This window comes from Hylobates moloch, unplaced genomic scaffold (assembly GCF_009828535.3).
Source record: "Hylobates moloch isolate HMO894 unplaced genomic scaffold, HMol_V3 SCAFFOLD_14, whole genome shotgun sequence".
In the NCBI taxonomy this organism is placed as follows: Eukaryota; Metazoa; Chordata; class Mammalia; order Primates; family Hylobatidae; genus Hylobates; species Hylobates moloch.
In genome coordinates, this window is record NW_026652289.1 from 15680286 (window position 1) to 15700985 (window position 20700).

Genomic DNA, 20700 nt, shown 5'->3' on the forward strand with positions numbered 1-20700 from the left:
ACTTGAGGCCAGGGGTTCAAAACCAGCCTGGGCAGCATAGTGAGACCCCTGTCTCTACAAAATAATTTAAAATAGTCAGGTGTGGTGGTGTGAGCCTGTAGTCCTAGCTATTCAGAAAACCAACATAGGAGGATTGCTTGAATCCAGGAGTTCGAGGTTGCAAATTGTGATCACGCCACTGCACTCCAACCTAGGCTACAGAGTAAGACCCTGCCTCAAAAAAAAAAAAAAAAAAAAAAAAGAATGATTATTTTATTTCACTTTAATGTTTCTAAACAAGTGATTAAGAAGTTTAGTATGGCCATATGATCAAATATAAAGGACATATAAATTACTCAATGTTACAGCTACCAAATGCTGAGCTCTTGAGAGATGGAGACAAGTTCCATCATTAATGGGAATAAGTATAATCCAACCTTTAAAGGAATGGGATGTGAAAATTAACACATAATTATAAATCAACAACATAATCATAAACATAAAAAAACTGCTTGTTTTTGCTTATAATTTTATGTCAATCCTAGATTGATGTTATAATGAGAAGTGTCTTAGTCTACATGAAGATTCCTAACCTGATCAGTAATAATAGCTGTTATTATTTATCATTCAATATGTGGCAGGCAATCTGGTACCATATACAATATCTCATTTATTTTAATTTTTAAAATGAAAAAGCCATGAGATAGAAAACTTATGGAACCTGTTCAAAGTTAGTTACAGTTTGCGATTGTAAATATTGGCTTAGAATCTTGGCATTCTCACTCTAGAATTCTTATATTTAATTGCATCCTCATACCAAATGTTGATATTCCACCCTCTGGTTGTTAGGAGGTGCCACTGCAGCTGCAGTCATTCCAGGAGAATGCTTTCAAGTCCAGGAGAGACCAGGGAATTGTTCACCCCTTTAGCAGCAAGAGTATCCAGTTACTGTATGCAATTAGGTAACCAGTTCTATCTATTTCTCAAGAATACCAGCAGATAAACTACATAATCATAATTTTTCAAATTCTTACAAAGCTAATACTTAGTTTTTAGTAGGCTGCATGTAAACAATTCCAAGGTGACCAGTTGTCCTAGCCTACGTCATTCCATAGTAATAAACCAGGTAACTCCCTCTATAAATCCAGCAACAACCAAAATCTGCGTTTACTCACTGAATCAAAATTATATACTGAAACACCTATTAATTTGGCACTCACTTAAATAAAATGTGCAAATGCCTCATTCCAAAGAGAAAATAACTCATGGAGTGACCTTATTCACAAATGACAGACTTAACATCACCATATGAAATTTGAAGGGACTGCCCAAGTACTCACTAATTGGCTGCACATTGTGAAATTAATAAGAAGGCTGCTGGCTGGAGACAGTTCTGTAAATTCCAGCCTGTATGATGTCCTGCCTATGCCTACACAATTTGGCAAGAGGACTCTGTGTTGGCATTGAGAACTGGCTCCCATTTTCATGGTAAAATCATACCTACATGGCCAGGCACAGTGGCTCAAGCCTGTAATCCCAGCACTTTTGGAGTCCATGGCGGGAGGATCACCTGAGGTCAGGAGTTCAAGATGAGCCGGGCCAACATGGTGAAACCCCGTCTCTACTAAAAATACAAAAATTAGCCAGGTGTGGTGGCACACACCCATAATCCTAGCTACTTAGGAGGCTGAGGCAGGAGAATGGCTTGAACCCAGGAGATGGAGGTTGCAGTGAGCCAAGATCACACCACTGTACTCCAGCCTGGGTGACAGAGCAAGACTCCGTCTAGAAAAAAAAAAAAAAAACCTACAAATAAACATGATTTTGAAATAATTGAATAAGTTTGTGCCATGGTAATAAGTAGCTTTCTTAATGATTGTGTTCTTATTAAACAAAGGGGTAGCTGAAAGATAGGCATAGTTTTTAAATTTGTTTTTCTTTGAGCTCAATACACTTGCCAATTCTTAGAAATCTTGGACATGTCAAAATTTCAAAACTATATTTCTTCAGATGCTTAGTTATAATTAAATTTTTATTTAGCACCTTCTATTTATGAATTTTTGAAGATATACTTATGGGAATCTCATGATATGGCAACAAGACACCATGCTCAGTGTTGGGGGTATGGAAGTGAGGAAGATACACATGCTTCTCCTCTTCATGGAATTCACAATTAGTGGCAAAGGCACAAAAGAGAAATAAATAAAATTATCATAAGTTAAGATGAGTTTTAAAAAGGAAAAAATATGAGACCCTGATAATGGAATTTTTTCATACAGGATGATAGACGGACATTCTAAGAAGTAACTCTTAAGCTAAGACACAAAATATGAAAACTATAGATAGAGTGGGAGAAGGCAATGGAGGGATGAAACAGACAGGCAGCTGCGTATGCGAAGTATGGAGGCAAGGAAAGGTTTAGTGTGCCAAGCAGCTGCATAAGACCTGTGAGGATGAAGCATGTTGGGCAGAGTGACATGACAAGAGTTAGACTTAGAAAAATAGGGCCGGGCATGGTGGCTCACGCCTGTAATCCCAGCACTTTGGGAGGCCAAGACGGGAAGATCACCTGAAGTCAGGAGTTCGAGACCAGCCTGGCCAACATGATGAAACCCCCATCTCTATTAAAAATACAAAAATTAGCTGGGCGTGGCGGTGGGCGCATGTAATCCCAGCTACTCAGGAGGCTGAGGCAGGAGAATCGCTTGAACCCAGGAGGTGGAGGTTGCAGTGACCTGAGACCATGCCATTGCATTCCAGCCTGGGCAAAAAGAGTGAAACTCTGTCAAAAAAAAAAAAAAAAAAGAAAGAAACAGAAAGAAAAGAAAGGAAAGGAAGGAAGGAAGAAAGAAAAAAGAAAGAAAGAAAAGAAAGAAAGAAAGAAAGAGAAAGAAAGAAAGAAAGAAAGAAAGAAAGAAAGGAAAAGAAAAGAAAAGAAAAGAAAAGAAAGGCAGCCCATGGCCACGTCTGATAAGATGTTGTAGAGAAGGCTAAAGGAAAAAGATCTTACTGTAAGGACAATGAGAATCCTTTTGGTATCTTTAAGCAAGAAAGTCACAAGCTATAATGAAGCCTCCGTGCAATAATAAATACATATAGGTGTAAGAATTAAATGGGTGGCTGTAGGGTTCATGTGGAGGGCAAAGTGAGATCTTTAAACATACAAGTGTGGTTATTCAAAATTATAAATGACTTGCATGTGTTACAAAGGTATTGTATACAAGATAAGTGTGCAGCCTATAAAAGTATTCAGATGTGCCCTTTTAAATTTATAATATCCTCAGTCTTTCAAGGAAGTGTTTGCATAAGAATTACTGAGAATTGCTGAATGTTCTTGGGCTTATGCAGACCTTAGAAAGGGAGTCTAGATAGTGCACTAAGACTATACTTCTATTTTATTGTCATTAGCTGAGCCAAGTATATTATAGAATATGTTATAGAAATTGTGCTGGTCAGCTCTGTGCCATGAGTATGAAACTATGCTAAGAACGGTGTCCTAATGCAATAAACATAGGAGCTGATCATTTGTCTGCAGTCAATTAAAAAAGCACAGAATAAAGATGAAAAACATCCGAAGAAGGTTTGTTATAAAGGAAAATAATCAACCTTTGAGAAGCACAAACACAAGTAAACACACCACTTTGTCAAGTATAGAAAAAAGGAATTAAATCCATTAGTAATTCAGAAAAGGAAGAAATAAGTCCTAAATGGGAAGATGGGGGAAGACTTCAGGAAAAGGAAGCATTTAAACTTGTCTTTCAAGGAGATTAGGGAAACGAAATGTTAGGCAAAAGACAAGTATTTATTGGGCAATGGCCACACTCAGTACTTTGCATGAACACTGAGAAGGAATGTGATCACAAAGTCCTCTCACATTCTGGTCCACTGGAGAGAACAATATCTGAGTGGAATGAGATTGGGCTCAACCTGGATCCAATTCGAACTTTAAATGTCTTGAACATCAAACTACCACATTCTGCTACATTGGCAGCTATCAAAACCAGTGCTAAATGTTAATCAGTATTCAATTGGCCACTGCCTCATGCATTGCTCGTTGTCCACTTACCAATGTGCAGGGTCATGGTGGCAAAAACAAACAAACAAACAAACAAACATGTTATCTTGGGTGAACAGGTTTAGACTCTTATTTGACCAACCCCACCTTGAATGAGTCATCTTTGGAGCTAACATAAAAGCCATTTTGAAGATTCAAAATGGACTTACATCTTTGTTAATAAGACATCATCTTCATATATAACCAAAGTGCTAATGAGATGTTATCCTTCAAATTAGTTTAAGCAATGAACTGCAAAGAAGTCTTGAGAAAAAGCCAACACCCAGGTTTCTGAGTATATAATCGCCCCACCAAAGAATTTAATTTTCAAACTCAGCATGTTGAGTCCTTATGACCATCTTTAATTAAGGATTTTAGCAGTATGCCTCATAGCCACTGCCATTCACTCAGGAGCTTCCACAATGCCCCACCACTCTCTGCCATCACACATGGCACTAATCCTATAAGCTTTGAAGATGGATTGTGTTTGCCCAGCAGCTTCCATAGCAGAACCTGGCTCCTGGACAACTTTCAAGAAACCTGCAATGAAACCACCAGCTGCCAAATGACCAATTGTGAACAGGACTTATTCACAGACGATAGCTGTGTGCAAAGTAACTGCCTCCCCGGAGTTGTCCAAACTACTTACTCCAATTCCAGGCCCTGCGAAAGGACAGCGTGCCAATCAGAAAGTTCTTCAGCAGGGCTGGCTTGTGTTTCTCAGCCTTGCCAATCAGAAAGCACTCAGCAGATGGGTTTTGTAGCCCAGAGCTGCCAACCTGCAAGCCTCAAGGGAAATAGTTGCCCACCCAAGACTTCTGAGTCTAAAAATTTCCAAACTCTGGAATGTGCATCTAGCCAATGTCAGTCTCAGAACCCTGAATCCAGTTCCTGTAGACCTCTGGCCAGTGTTGCACCTGAGCCACAACTCCTGGAATCTTCTTCCAGCACTTATGAACCAACTTGCTGTGTTACTGGTGGTTTTCAATTGCCTAGTAAGTGAAGATCTGTAGGGGAGATGGCATATATTCTCATTTGGATGAGTTTATTTTTGAGATACTTAGATATTTTGTATTTCTTTAAATACAAAATGTTGTGTGTGTGTTTGTTAGTAAATGAACATGTCTTATTTTACTACTGTCTCCAAAGACAAGATTTTTTTTCTTGTTGTTCTTTTGGGTATGTCTAGTGGTAATCTGGGGTTGGAAAGCATGCTAGCTATTTTAGAGCAGTAGGATATGATTTGTTATTAAACAACAAGAGCTGTAGCCAGGAAATAACATGAATACTTAAAGGAAACATCACACTTTAACTGCGAGTTGTTTTCTTTGGAAATACTTAGCATTGGATCTGGCTTATTAAGTAATGTGCTACTAGTCTCAGAAATTCATAAAATATTGGAACTAAACCTACAAGCCTACCTAGCCCTGTGAATTATGATAGGTTGCCCAAATAGTTAATAACATCAGAACCACAACTAAAATCCAGGCCTACTCACTGGCCATCTGTTATTTTAGCCATTGAATCACAACATTCTCAAATTAACTGTAAGATTAAGTCTATTGTTCGAATAGAGCAAGGTAATTTTGAATTTCACCTCCATGATCTTTATAACCAGGTAGCAACCAGAAACCTTTAAATAGAATGAACTGAAGTTTAGCATCTTCACTTCATTTTGTTCCCATTGTTTTTTTGGTTGTTTGTTTTTTTCCTGTTTTCATTATTTCTTAAGTATTTTTTGAGTTTGGAAAATATTCTTTGTATTAAATAAATTTGCTTCATTTGGAAGCAAAATTTGGACTTGTCACACTATTATTTTTATTCAATCCTTTTGCAGGTGTTATGTTACAGGCTTTTTGTTTCTTTGTTTGTTACCTAATGAAAATAGTATAAATATTTAGAAGAAAAGAGAACATATCCTCTTGTTATAATTTTTATAGCGTGAACCAGAAAAGAATAACTCATGGTGGTGGTCAACAGAAGATGGAAAATACACTCATATGAACATCATAAGTCCATAGAGTCAGATGTTTGAAATTGATTAATTTTGTTTAGGTAGCTTAGCTATTCTGAAACTTTTGGTGGGTTCTTAAATTGATCTCTCAATTTTTTTTTTTTTTTTTGAGACAGAGTCTTGCTATGTCACCCAGGCTGGAGTGCAGTGGCACAATCTCGGCTCACTGCAAGCTCTGCCTCCTGGGTTCACGCCATTCTCCTGCCTCAGCCTCCTGAGTAGCTGGGACTACATGTGCCTGCCACCATGCCCGGCTAATTTTTTGTATTTTTAGTAGAAACGCGTTTCACCACGTTAGCCAGGATGGTCTCAATCTCCTGACCTCGTGATCCGCCTGCCTCGGCCTCCCAAAGTGCTGGGATTACAGGCGTGAGCCACCGTGCCTGGCCTTGGATCTCACATTTTCTCAGGGCAAAATAAGGTAGTGGTAGAGAGCATGAACTCTGAATATGGATTTCCTTGAGTTGGAATCTTAGCTTTGCTTAGTGACGGCTGTTTAAATTCCAACTGTGTGACTGTGTGCATGTTATTTAACCACCTCAGTTTCTTCAACTTCAAAAGTGAAGGATAATAATAGGGCTACTGTGAGCCTTAATAAGTTAATAAATTGAAAGAGTAAGGCTTAAAAAATCACCATGTATATAGCAGATTTAGCAACTCAGCTACCTCAGAGACTTAGTATGGAGGAGGTAGTGGGGATTTGTAAATAAACCCAGAAATCCGTGACAGATTAGGAAAGCGAGTCATCCAACAAAAGACAGATTAGCTGTTTTGTATTGTGGAAGATGCAGGCAGCATCATCTACTAAGGGAGAAAATTAAGAAACTCAAACCCTGTCTAGTTGAAGTAAATTGGCAAGTATCTCTGAATCTCTGGCAAACCTAATGCTACTGATAATTTACCAGTTAGTTCTGTGGGTGGGTGCCATGGTAATTCTATGTATCAACATGACTGAGCCAAGGGCTGCCCAGATTAAGCATTATTTCTGAGTGTGTCTATGAGAGTTTTCACGGGAGATAAGCATTTAAATCAGTGTGCTCAGTAGATGGCCCTTCCAGTGTGGATGGGAATCGTTCAGTCCATTGAGGGCCTAAATAAAACAAATGGTCAGGGAAGGAGAAATGTGCCCGTTTATGTTTCCTGCAAGCCTACTTGAGCAGAGACATTGGGTTTCTCCTGCCCTTGGACTGAATTTATACCATTGGCTCCCCTGGTTCTCAGATCTTCATGTTTGGACTGGAATTATATCACTGGTTTCCTTGAGTTTCCAGGTTGCAGGTGACACATCATGAGATTTCTTAGCCTCCATAATTGTGTGAGCCAATCCTTCGTGATAAATCACTCTCTCTCTTCATACACACACACATACACACACACGCATATATATACACACACATATATACAGTGAGATAAATATATAGAGTCTATCATCCATCATCTATCTATCTATCTATCTATCTATCTATCTATCTATCTATCTATCTATCTATCTATCATCTATCTATTTTATTGGTTCTGTTTCTCTATGTAGCCCTGAATAATACAGTGGGCTAGACACAGGCCATCTCAAAGAGGAAGATTTAAGCCTAAAATCTCTAAACCACCACTTATACAGGTGCTCTGTAGAGGGATAGGATTGACGGAAGTCTGAGAGAGGCCAGACACTATTCAATACCATCAATAGTACGCAGAGCCTTTGGCAGCCTCAATAGCAGAACATCCCTGAAGCAAACAGCGTTGACATAAAGCTTCCGTCCACAGCACTGATGGCAGTAACACAGCATTGGCAACAGTAAAGACAGAATTTATCTCGTGGCAGCTTCTCAGGATTCTAGTTACAGCCAATCATGTGAACATAGATCAAGTTCATTCACAATGAGGATTTTTACTAATGCAATGCCAACTGGGTTGCCCAGAAAAAGCTCAATTCATTTGGGCCACTGTTTCTAAAGACAAGAGGGAAAACCTACCCATTCCATGTGCCTTCCAATTATATATTATTTTACTGGGTGTAGCTTGCTGAGAAAACAGGACTTTGGCGAAAACTGGCTATGTGTGGTGTGTGTTGTGGAGCAGGGGAGTGCCGGGAAAGAGGGACATGATGTTTAGTTTCACTTTCCCATCTACTCTGTTCATCATTCTAGACATTCGCTTTCCAGGCTGAACTTGACCACTGCTCAAAGGAGAAGCTAGCTGAAGAAGGGGCCAGTATTTAATCTAACTCAACATGGAGCATATTAGAGCTCCTCATAGAGAGAAATTATGTGGACTCAGGTACAAAAAGACTTCTGATATTGGAATATGGAATGCCATAATTATATAAACCTTGGTAGGAAATTTAGCGTAAGGAAAAGGCCATGAGTCTCATAGTATGACTAGATCTTACTCAATTCCAAATTCTGTCTATTAAAAGCTATGTGCTCTGGGATGAATTAACATTCTTTTTTTTTTTTTTTTGTCAGAGTCTCACTTTGCTGCCCAGGCTGGAGGGCAGTAGTGCAATGTTGGCTCACTGCAAACTCTGCCTCCCAGGTTCAAGCGATTCCAATGCCTCAGCCTCCCAAGTAGCTGGGATTACAGGTGCATGCCACAACACCTGGCTAATTTTTGTACTTTTTGTAGAGATGGGGTTTCATCATGCTGGGCAGGGTGGTCTCAAACTCCTGACATCAAGTGATCCACCTGCCTCAGCCTTCCAAAATGCTGGGATTACAGGCGTGAGCCACTGCACCTGGTCCAGATTAACATTTCTGAGACTTGGTTCCATTATTGTAAAATGGAGATAATAATATTAAAGTCATTGGATGATGATGACAACTAAATGGCATGATTCCAATTAAATGCTTAGTGGAGTGTTTGGCACATAATAAGAGCACAATATATGCTAGGTATCATTTGATACTTCATCTGATATTTTTCTCTTGACCCTCAATTTCAGTTTGTTTTTATGATTGTCTATAATGCATTTGAATCCAGGGCAGAGACCAAGAAAATCATTTCATTCCATGTGAAAAGGATGTAAGCAGTATGGGACATAACCAGGATATTCCATGCAGGACTCATTTTTAAGCAATGTCAAAACATACCGGTGGGTATATGCATGCTACAGAGCATTCTTCATAGACCAAGGGACTTCTGCCTGCCTAAAAAGAATGGTAGGATTTGTGCATTGGTATCCTGAACACTTCAAGACATTGGTAGTTTAACCACATGTTTTTCTCTTAGAAGTAAAGCATAATGACTACCAAGAATGTCTTCTTGCCTGTATAGTGCTGGGTCAAGAGCCATAAAATAGCTCTTATTAATTGGGTGCTTATTATTTACCTAACACTTTGTACATATTTTATCATTTTAAACTCAAATAACCCAATGGTATAAGTAACATTAGTAAATCCCCCCTTTTCCAGTGAGGACAAAGGCACAAATTTGTTCTGTGGAGGACAAGACTTTGCTTTGTGTTAGATGAGAATTACTCATATCTTTCTTTAAGCCTCGATATCCTTCCCTAGTTCTACTTTCTTTCTACTTTCAAGAGTCTTACTTATTCCCTACTCTGTAATTTAAGTAACTTTTCCAATACAGGAAGTAAATGGTGGAATGAGGGTTTTAACCCATGAATCTTCAAAGTTTGAGTATAACCCTTTAATATTTTTCTTATGTTTACTTATATTATACTTCCAGTCATTAGAGTAGCTTCAAATGTGGAAGAAATATCTGTGCTATGTGGAGGACTGATAAAAATAATTTAACTAAAAATGATTGGTCTGGTTATATTGTATTGTTGTGAGACTGCAGAGGAAACACCCAGAGAACTGAGTATTGTTGACTGGATGGCTCATTTGTAACTCAAAAATAAATGCAATGAAGGAAATGAACATATTTTCATTAGAGTTTGTAAAATATTATGCACTTGAAGTATCTTAGAAAAGAACAAATACTAACTTCAAGTCATGTGTAATCAATAGAGTCCAGATGCTAGGAAAACGATTTAGATGGCATGGACTCAGATTCAGCTACAATATAACAATTATCATCTTAATGTTAGTACTTTCATTTTCCATATCCTTTAGTCCTTATTCTTTTTTAATTAAATAATATTTCTCTTGAAAATTTTGAGCTCATTGTAGACACTAATAGGATCGGACAGGACTTTGCTCCACGTTAGATGAGAATCACATATCTCTATTGAAGCCACAATATCCTTCCCTAGTTGTGCTTTCTGTTTTATTTCCAGGAGTCTTACTTACTTCCTCATTTGAAATTCTTTTACCTAGAGAGTTGTTCTAAACTCTTCCACTTGGACTCAAATAACAGTTGATTGAAAAAATAGTTAAGAAAGAAACAGCTAATATAATTAATAAATCATATTCTGGTTCTATCAGAGATATGGCCTTGATGAAGTATAAAATGCATCATAGGTAGATAGGTACAAATACACTAAACATCTAAAGCTGAATTTTGAAATAAAATACAAATCTTTTTATAGTTGCATAAGAATAAGTTATTTGCCTGACTTTTTGTATAACTTCCTCTAGCTTTATGGAAACAAAGTCACTGATGGCATTCAAAGAGAGTTGTCCCTTGGATCCCAGAGGCAAAACTAATGTAGTTGTATCCAAACTTAAGAACAAAGAAATGTTGAGGGTAAATTTCAGAAAATAGTTAAGTCAATTTCTATTCTTCCATTACTCAATGGTACTGGGTCATTGGCCCCGAAGGAGTTTAGTAACTACTAATTGACAAAGATAATGAGAAAAGAAGGCTGAAAATCAAAGAGAAAGCTAAGAATAGCATCGCCCTTATTATTGCAGTGCCTTGTCACTATTACTTTATGGACAGTTGCATGCTCCTTATTTAAATTGACTGTGCAGAGTGAAACACCTGGATTAAAAAGCCCTCTTTCACAATAAACTGTGTCAAAACTTAGAGTTATTAGCCATTGTTCTTATCTCCCACTTGGCATGAGCGAATTCACTTTCACACTCTGTATGTTAGGAAACCAATCTAATAATGCATGTTGAGATTCTTAGGAACAAAGTACCTTCCTCTAGACCTCATATTTTATTAAATTAAACTGCAGGAGCAAGTACAATAAATAAATTTTAAATTTTAGCTCTGTTGATATTCACAAAGGTTTGTAGTGATTACAGGTGTACTTACCAGATTAAAGTTAGAATATACATTACCACTGAAAGAAATACATATTTCTTAGAAAATAGAAACAGGCTTCAGTGTGGCTCTTTCATTTTTCAAGTCTATATTTATTCAGCAGGTTGCTTAAAGTGGGCCTGCTCCCACATTCCCATCTCCCTGAGGCTACAGCTGATGCTGGCTTGGTCCTCAGGAGTCTGGTTTAATTTCCAGCAGTGAATGATGGTGGAGATCAAACTACTGATCTTGAGAAGGTCCTGGAGGGGCTTCTAATTCAAGATCAGCCTCCACGGCCCTGAGGCTACAAATGAAATGTTAGGCAATTAAAAAAAACCAATATTCTACACTTTGAGTAGAGGACAAATATCAGCCCAAGCTGTGTTTTGCTCTGAAAGATGCCTAATCAGAGTTAAATGTTTCCCAAGCTTCCAACTGAGTGAAATGCTGTGGTCTTTGTATTTACGGCAAAGACCTGTTGACCATTTTTGCATGGTTTCTTCTGAAGCTGCCTCATTTCTATCACAGTTATGTTTTCATAGAATCACAGTCATGTCTAAATGTGTAAGAGATCTTTAGTGAACCTTACTTATTCTGCAGTTGAGCAAATACATCTGCTGAGGTTAAATGAGTTATTCAGTTTCACGTGGCTCATTACCAGCTGAGTCAGGGCTAGAACTCAAGGCTTGTGATGCTCATCCTAGTGCCCCACTGATTGTACCTCGAAGTATCTCTCATGAGAAGTTTATTAAAAATATTTAAACATATGAAGCACAATAATTTTAGTGAGTCCTCTATGTACCTTAAGGGCCATACTTAACACATATACAAGTCTTTATTAGGTCATAAATGTAACCTATCTTAAATTAATATTCCAGGTGTAATAAATATTCATCTAGCCACAGCATTTTAAATATATTTTAATAAAACTTGAAATATTGTTTTTCTAGATGCATGGTTTGTTAAACGGTAAATAAGACCACAGTTCTCTTGCTTTAGAGATTCACTGAGTACTTTTTTCATGGTAATAGGTAGCCATTTTCCCTGACATCTAAATAATTGAGCTATGTTCATAACCACATTTGAAATAGTGAGTCAGAATAAAACCTACACTGAATGCTGGTAGTCATTACTAAAAAATTCTAGAAGTCACAGCAAAGAAGGAGAAATAGCACTAAGTAAGTGCGAGTACTTTACCTAGAATCTAAACTAAGGTCATCTTGTCTTTCAATAATTGCTCAGCTGAAAACCACAGCTGTCATTCCCTCAGGGGTTATTGCCATGGGGCTGTCATCCCCTCTAATAGCCCCTTTTTTCATGTGACCCTCAGAGATGTCCTCTGCTAAGCCAGGAGCAGCTATGGCAGAATCCAGCTCCTGAACTACTGCCAAGAAACCTGAGGGGATCCACCAGCTGCCGACAGCATGCCGCGTACCCAGCTCCTGTGAAACCACTCCCTGTGCTCCTCTGCTTGTGATGTGTCCAGAACCTGCCATACAATCAACCTCTGCCCTTTTCGTCCTAAGTCTTTACTTCCTTCCACCAAGCAATCTGCGATCAATGTTTTGGACTACATGGACAGCAGTGGCTGTCCCAGGATTCACTGGTCTTAGGCATTAACCCCTGGGCTGGCTCTTGCATCTCATTCATGATTGGAATTTAGCAGCTGCTGCCCCCCTCGTGCAGCACTTTCACTTGTTAACAAATGATGAGCTATATAATAAACAGCTTTTGCCCCTGACTTGCATACTGTGTATGTATACATATTGTATACCTATGCTTATTGCATACAAATACATCATATTGTATACATATTGCCATATCTATACATATTGTATACCTATACATATTATATACAATATGGAAGTCAGGGGCAAAAGCTGTTGCTTATATAGCTCATGGGGGTATTTTGAGTACTCCCTCATAATTGCCAATTCCCAAATAAACTATCCAAACATTTCTATCTAGCATAGTTGGGGAAAATGGGCAGTCTCATGGAGGGCTATGTTATATGGCTGGATTGCTGTAAAAAATATGTGACAGACCTATTTATTGCTCTCCTATTCCATGAGAAGACTGTTTATTAACTAAACCATGGTTCCCATGTGTCCCTTTTCTTCGTCAGTTTTTTCTTTTAATGCCTTATAAGCCTTTAAGATATATTTTCAATATGGTATCAAGTTGCTTTCTTTATCTTCTAATAGCTTCAATTAATCTCTCCTAGTTATTACTGCATAAACTGCCCATAATTATTTCAATATTATTATGACTATATTATATTTTGACTAAAATGTCTGTGTCTTATTAAAAGATTGTCAAAGCAATAGAGTTGGTGATTATGATGACGTTGCAGTGCCACAATTTCAACTAGAAAACTGAAATCTGTGGAAGGGGCATTGAGAACTGTGAAAAGTCAGAAATTTTATCCTATTTGTATGCTATTTGTATTTGTATTTTATCCTATTTGTATTTAACCCATCATAGTTTTGGGAAGGCAGGCAGAAGACATAAGAAGCCTAGGTTAGAGACAAAGACCTTTATCATTTATGGCAACAGCAGCAGCCAGAGTGTTAGCATTGACACCAGATCCCTGAGCTCCAGTTCCCATAGGGCCAGTTGACACCTGCATATGCAGCAAGTTGTTTCACAGGAGAGGAATGTTGAGTTGAGGAACCTTGGATCATAGACATAATGAAGAGTAAGCATGTTTGACATTTGACCCTGAGAGAAACACTGTATCTATTTTCCAAGACTGTTTCTCTAAAAACATGCTTGAAAAGTTAATTTAGAACAAAGGGAGCCAGTGACTCTGCACTGAAGACATGCAGAAATGCAAGAGACCCATGGGGATTATTTTCACTGAAGCAATACCCAACTCTTATCTCTACACTGCACTGCTCCTGTTGAATTCTCCCATGAGAATGACATTCCACTGACCACTCTGATTAGTCTGACCAATAGAGGCTGCAACCAAATCTATTGAATATATCTCATATGTCATTCAGGTTAGAATACTGTTAAGAAGACTCCAAGTAGCATTCAGTGAGTGGAGGCGTCTACCTATGCTAAGTGCTCCAATAGCAAAATCATCAGTCACAGTGACCTGTAACTCAAAGAGACTCCAAAAGTACTAGCACTTCTATGCATACAGATCTTCACAATCAGTGGAATCCCTTTTGTAATTTATGCAATGGGGTTATATAGTCATATAACACAAGCAAAAGTATAGTTTGCCCTCTGTATCTGTGGGTTCACCATCTGTGGATTCAACTAATCACAGATTGAAAATATTAAGGGAAACAAAGATGATTGCATATGTGTTGAATATATACAGACATTTTTCCTTGTAATTAGTCCCTAGAAAATACATAATAACTATTTACATAGCACTTACATTGTATCAGCTATTATTAGTAATCTAGAAATGATTTAAAGTAGATGACAGCATCTGTGTGAATTAAATGCAAATACTATACCATTTTATAACAAGTACTTGAGTATCCATAAATTTTGGTATCTGCAGGGATTCTGGAACCAGTCCCCCAAGGATGCCAAGGGACAATTGTACATTAAACTGACCCAAAGGGCTCCACCTAGAAAGTCCCATTATTTTTCCTTTCCATCTGTAATCTCTTCCAAAGCCTCATTAGCTGTATTCAAGTATTTCCCTTTCACCTCCACTGGACTGAGTAAAATGGTAACTTGGACACCTGTATCCAAGAGAGCGACAAAAGTTTGAGTTCCTCTTTTTCTTGAAGTTCCTCAACATATCTGAATGAGTGTATACAGCTTCGGTCTCTCTTGGGGAAAGATAGACATTGTTCCTACCCTGAATTGTCTTTCTCCTTAAAGTGACTTATGTCAGGATAGAGAAGGAGGAAGAGATTAGCAGGTGTGGAGAGACAGATAGCAGCTTAGCACCAGAAAGCAAGATGCTTTTACTTTTAGTTTTTGGCAGCAAGACATCTGCTAGGGGCTCGAACAAACAAACTTGTAATTTTTTAGTCCACCCAATGTTCTATATTAAGCAGTAACATAATCATTATTGACACAGTTTAATTAAGCCATGGAGTAACTGGACCAGCAGTTGCAGCCATGTTGTTTTCCTGCTGTAGACACAAAGTTTGTACCTTTTGGCTACATGAGACTTGAGAGACATGTTTGTTAATCATGAATATCTACTCCCCTATTATGAAGAAAAATGACTTGTCACAAACTAGAGAAGTTTCATGAGACTATCAGGAAATTTCTCAGCAAAACCCTTTCAGGCCAGTAGAGTGGAATGATGTATTCAAAGTGCCGAAACAAACAAACAAACAAACACACAAACACTTGCCAACTAAGAATAATATCCCCAGTGAACCTGGCTCTCAGAAATGAAAAAGAGATAAAGACTTTCTGAGATACACAAAAGCCCAAGAATTTCCTCAACACTAGATCTGCCTTATAAGGTATGCTAAAGGGAGGTCTTCAACTTGAAATGAAAAGGCACTAATAAGAAACACGAAAACTTGAGAAAGTATAAAACTCACTGTTAAAGGTAAGTGTCTACTCAAATTCAGAATACTTTAATATTGTAATGGTGGTATATAAATCACTTTTAACTTTAGTATAAAAGTTAAAAGCCAAAAGTATTAAAAACAACTGTAACTACTGTGATAGTTAATGATATGTGTCAATTTGGCTGGTTAAGGATGTACCAAGATAGTGGGCAAAGCATATTTCTAGATGTGTCTGTGAAGGTGTTTCTAAAAGAGATTAGCATTTGAATCAGTAGACTAAGTAAAGAAGATCCGCCCTTACCAATCTGTCAGACCTCATCCAATCCAATGGAGCCCAGGAGGGAAGAAAATGGTGCAGGAAAGGTAAATTTCCTTTCCCTTCTGGAGCTGGGAGAGCCATCTTCTCCTGCTCTTTGATACTGGAGCTCCTGGTTTTGGGGCCTTTGGACCCCAGGATTTACACCAACACTCCCTTCCCCAACCCTCCATGGTTCTCAGGCCCTTGGACTCATATTAAATTACACCACTGACTTTTCTGGTTCTCCATCTTGCAGATGGCATGTATGGAGCTTCTTGGCCTTCATAATCATGTGAATCAATTTTCATAATAAATGTCCTCCTATATATTTATATATATTCTATTAGTTTTGATCCTCTGAAGAACCCTAATACAGCTAAAATAATTTGTAAATAGGTAAATAATATAAAAAGATTTAATTGTGACATCAATAACATAAAATATGTGTGTGTGGGGAAGAAGTGTAGAGCTTCTGTATGTGATCAAAGTGAAATTATTATCAGCTTAAAATAAACAGAAGATGTTTTATGTAAGCCTTATGGTGATCAACAAGAATAACCTGTAGTAAATACATTAAAATTAAAAGAATCGAAGCATACCACTACAAAAAAATCATCAAATCAAAAAGAACAAGGAATCACAAAACAGACAGAAAACAATTAAAATGGCAGTAGTAAGTTCTTGGCAGCAGTAAAGTAATCAACAATTACTTTAAATGTAAACGGATTTAAATATCCACTTAAAAAATACAGGGTGGCTGAATATTTTTTTTTAAAAGATCCAACTAAAATGCTGTCTACAAGAGACTCACTTGAGAGTTTAGAACTCACATAGGCTGAAAGTGAAAGTTATTCCATGAAAATGATAATCAAATGAGAGCAGAGGTTGCTAGATCTTATATTGTACAAAATAGGCTTTACACCAAAAACTATCATAAGGACAAAGAAGGTCATTATATCATGAAAAAGGAGTCCATTCATAAAGAGGATATAACAATCACAAATATATATGCACCCAACATTGGAATACCTAAATATAAAAACAAATATTAACAGAACTGAGGGGAGAAATGGACAGTAGTATGATAATCATAGGAGACTTTGATACCCCAGTTTCAACAATGGATGCATCACCCAGACAGAAGATCAAAAAGGAAACAGCAGACTTACCCAACAGATTTATACAAAACATTTCATCCAACAGGAGAAGAATACACATTCTTTTCTAGCACACACTAAATATTATCCAGGATAGATTATAGGTTAACCCCCAAAAAAGTCTTAAGGAAATTAAAATCATATTAAACATCCAGCCATAATGATATTAAACCACCAAATTAGAAATCAGTAACAAGAGGAAAATTGAAAAATTCACAAATATGTGAAAATTAAACAACACACTACCAACCAATAAATCAAATAAAAAATCAAAAGAGAAATTAAAAAATATTGACACAATGCAAATGGAAGCACAACATTCCAAAACTCTGGAATGCACTGAAAACCATTTTAAGAATTTTACAGCAAAAAATACCTACCTGAAAAAAGAAAGAGTTCAAACAACCTAACTTCTCAAGAAGTTAGAAAAAGAATAACAAACTAAGCCCAAAGTCAATAGAAGAAAAAGAAAAGTAGAGCAGAAAAAAGTCAAATAGAAAATCTTTTGTAAAATTAGGAAAGATTTGTAGAAGTAAAGCTTGTTGTTTTTTAAACATTTCCAAATTTATTTTACAAAACCAGCATTACCCTGATACCAGTGTTGGTCAAAGATAATAAAAGATAAAACAGAAACAAAAACATAAACTGGAAGCCAATATGCCTGATTAACATAGATGCAAAAGTCCTCAACAAAACACTAGCAAGCAGGATTCAATGGCACATTCAAAGGATGATACAATATGATTAAGTGAATTTTATTCCTGGGAGGCTAGGATGATTCAACACATGCATATCAATGAATGTGATACACCAAATTAGCAGAAAGAAGGATAAAAGTTATCATCTCTATAGATGTAGAAAAAGCATTTGACAGAATTCAACAAACTTTCACGATAAAGACTTTAACAAATTAGGCATACAAGGAATATACTTCAACATAACAAAGTCCATATATGACAAACTCACAGGTAAAACACACAATGGTGAAAACCTAAAAGCTTTTCTTCCTAGATCAGGAACAAGACAAGGATGCCCACTCTTTCTACTTCTATTCAATATGGTACTAGAAGTCCTAGCCAGAGCAATTAGTCAGAAAAAAAAACAAAAAGAAAATCACCCAAATCATAACCAAGTAAAATTGTCTCTGTTTGCATATGACACAATTCTATACATTAGAAACCCTAAAGACTCCACCAAAAAACTATTAGAACTAGTAAATATTAACAGGCAACCCAAAAAAGTAGGAGAGAATCTTTACTGAGAAGTAGAGAAGGGCCAGACAAGTGTCAGAACAATTCTCTGTCGACAAAGAGAAGTCATCCACTTTTTCGAGAAAGAGAATCTTATGATGAAATTAATTTCATGAGTATTATTTCAAATGCATTATTTTGGCAAAATAGAAGAGCATAGGGATAGAAGTCAAAGGCGGCAGTAGGAAATTCACCGAAGGAGAACAAAAAAGCCCAACTTAAATCATTGCCATGGTAACAGAAAGAAAAAAAATGGAAAGAAATATGTAATTTTAGAAGACAAAGAAGAAAAGCATAATAGGTTTCCCCACTTTCCAATCTAGCTGCAAATTAACCTCAGCACTCTCTTCCTGAAACACATTACTGGATCACCACACCTTTAAAACAACATCTTAACTACTTCCCCTGGGAATTTCAACATGTGAATATGAGTTTGCTTCTTAGAATCCTTCACTGGGAAGCTCTATGTTGTCATTTTCTCTACCTTTACATCTTCTTCCATAGCCTAAAGTGTTTTCCTCTTCTCCAAAGCCCCTTCCATCTTTCAAAATTAATATCAAATGTTAATTTTTTGGTAAGGTGAATGAACTATGTTTGCTCTTCTCTGTACATTACTTACAGAACTTAGTAAACACAGACATGGGTTATGTACCTGTCTTATCATGCTTACCAGATAGTATATGTGTGAGAGCAGAAACCAATTTTATGTTGGTTCCATTGCCAGCATCTATCACAGTGTTTTGCACATACTAGATGCTCAATAAATGTTTGTTGAATGGATGAGTTGAAAGTACCTTGTTTATTGGCACAACTTTATTGTTGAAATGTTCTGGGGATTTTTTGTCTCCAAGACACTCAGAATTCTCCTCCTAGAGTGGGAGAGACAAAGATCCATGGTTTATTTAAAAAAAAAAAAAAAAAAAAGCAACACCGTGGGTAAACCTGGGAAATTACACAGGATGCCCAGTTCCTCCAATTATCCCTGGGCTCTTAAATCGGAAGAGAAGTCTGAAACATGTAGTTTATAGGATCCTGCTAATGAGGTACCTGGTATTATGCTCAAATAAGCAATTCTCTTTTAGTGACATGGCCCCTTTGAAATAATATTAGTTCAACCTATCTTACATGAAAGACAAATTATATTCAGGGCACTTTACTTTCTGAAGATCTGTTGATATTTTTGCAATTTTACCCTCCCACCCCCCACCCCTCACACACACACGAGAAACTCATGGTGGTGCTCTAAAGAAATTAAACCCAAGGTCGTACTCTCCGGAATGGGTTAAGAACGCCAAAGCAAGAAAATAGATTACTCTTGTGTAACGTTTTACAGTTTATTTTAACTTTTAATGACATCTCACTATATTTCTAAAATGTCACTGAAAAGTGGATACTATTAATATTTCCATAAAATTATACTGACAGTCACTGGGGAGCTGAGCAATTATGGAAATTACCCAGATTCACACGGTTATTGGTTATTAAATGATAGTATCAATGCATCTCTATGTAATGCCATACTGGATAGAGAGAAAAACTGTTTGGGGAGTCAAGGAGCCTTTGTTGAAATGTTTTTCATAATACCTACTATTGCAACTTTCTAAAGCTCAAGTTTTCTCATATGAGTACTTGAAATAGTAAGATCTACTGTATAGAATCGTGAGGACAAAGTGAATGGCACATGTGGGCACCCACAGCACAGGTTTTTCAGAGTAGGCATTCCATGAATGCCAGTTTCCTCTTACTCCACACCCCTTCTCTTCATGGAAAACCATCCATGTATACATAGAACATGTAGTATATACATCTATCCACACATACACACAAGCATATTGATGTACTAATGATACAGGTGTTGGGCTCTTGTTTATATTAGAGAAGAGCAGACATAAAGAGGATCAACATACAATTTCATAAGCATTCAGCTAAATATGGCTGTACCTATTACTAACGCCATTCAGCTGATGCAACCAGGATTTCACAAGAAGACTCTAGCAGCTGTATGCACAGAGTATTAAGTGATGTCCAAAGTATACAAAGTATTCAGTTATACAAACAGTATTAGGTGATGAGGGCCTGGGGTTGGGGGTTGGAGTGAGTGGGGATGTCTCAAATACATCAGGTAGAAATCATCTGACCTAAAATACTGAGATAAATTCAACATGTTAGTACAGGACCTCCAGGATGATACCATTTTATTTTTATATTTCTCCCCCGGTAGTAAATAGTCCAGTGTTGTCTCATTGAGAAACCAACCTTCTATTTCAGAGATTTCACTCCTCCAGGACAGAGGGAGAC

General features: G+C 37.3%; 1 protein-coding gene across 1 annotated transcript; it reads left to right on the forward strand.

Moving 5' to 3' along the window:
* The first annotated feature begins 4200 nt into the window (after positions 1–4200).
* Positions 4201–5068, forward strand: LOC116482247 (keratin-associated protein 27-1). The gene has a single exon (XM_032175546.2). The coding sequence runs from the start codon at positions 4416–4418 to the stop codon at positions 5034–5036; it is 621 nt and encodes a 206-aa protein (XP_032031437.1). The 5' UTR covers positions 4201–4415; the 3' UTR covers positions 5037–5068.
* Positions 5069–20700: the final 15632 nt, after the last annotated feature.

What these genes read in the sequence shown, in the direction of transcription:
- LOC116482247 (XM_032175546.2), top strand. Translation starts at nt 4,416, where the DNA reads ATGCCTCATAGCCACTGCCATTCACTCAGGAGCTTCCACAATGCCCCA.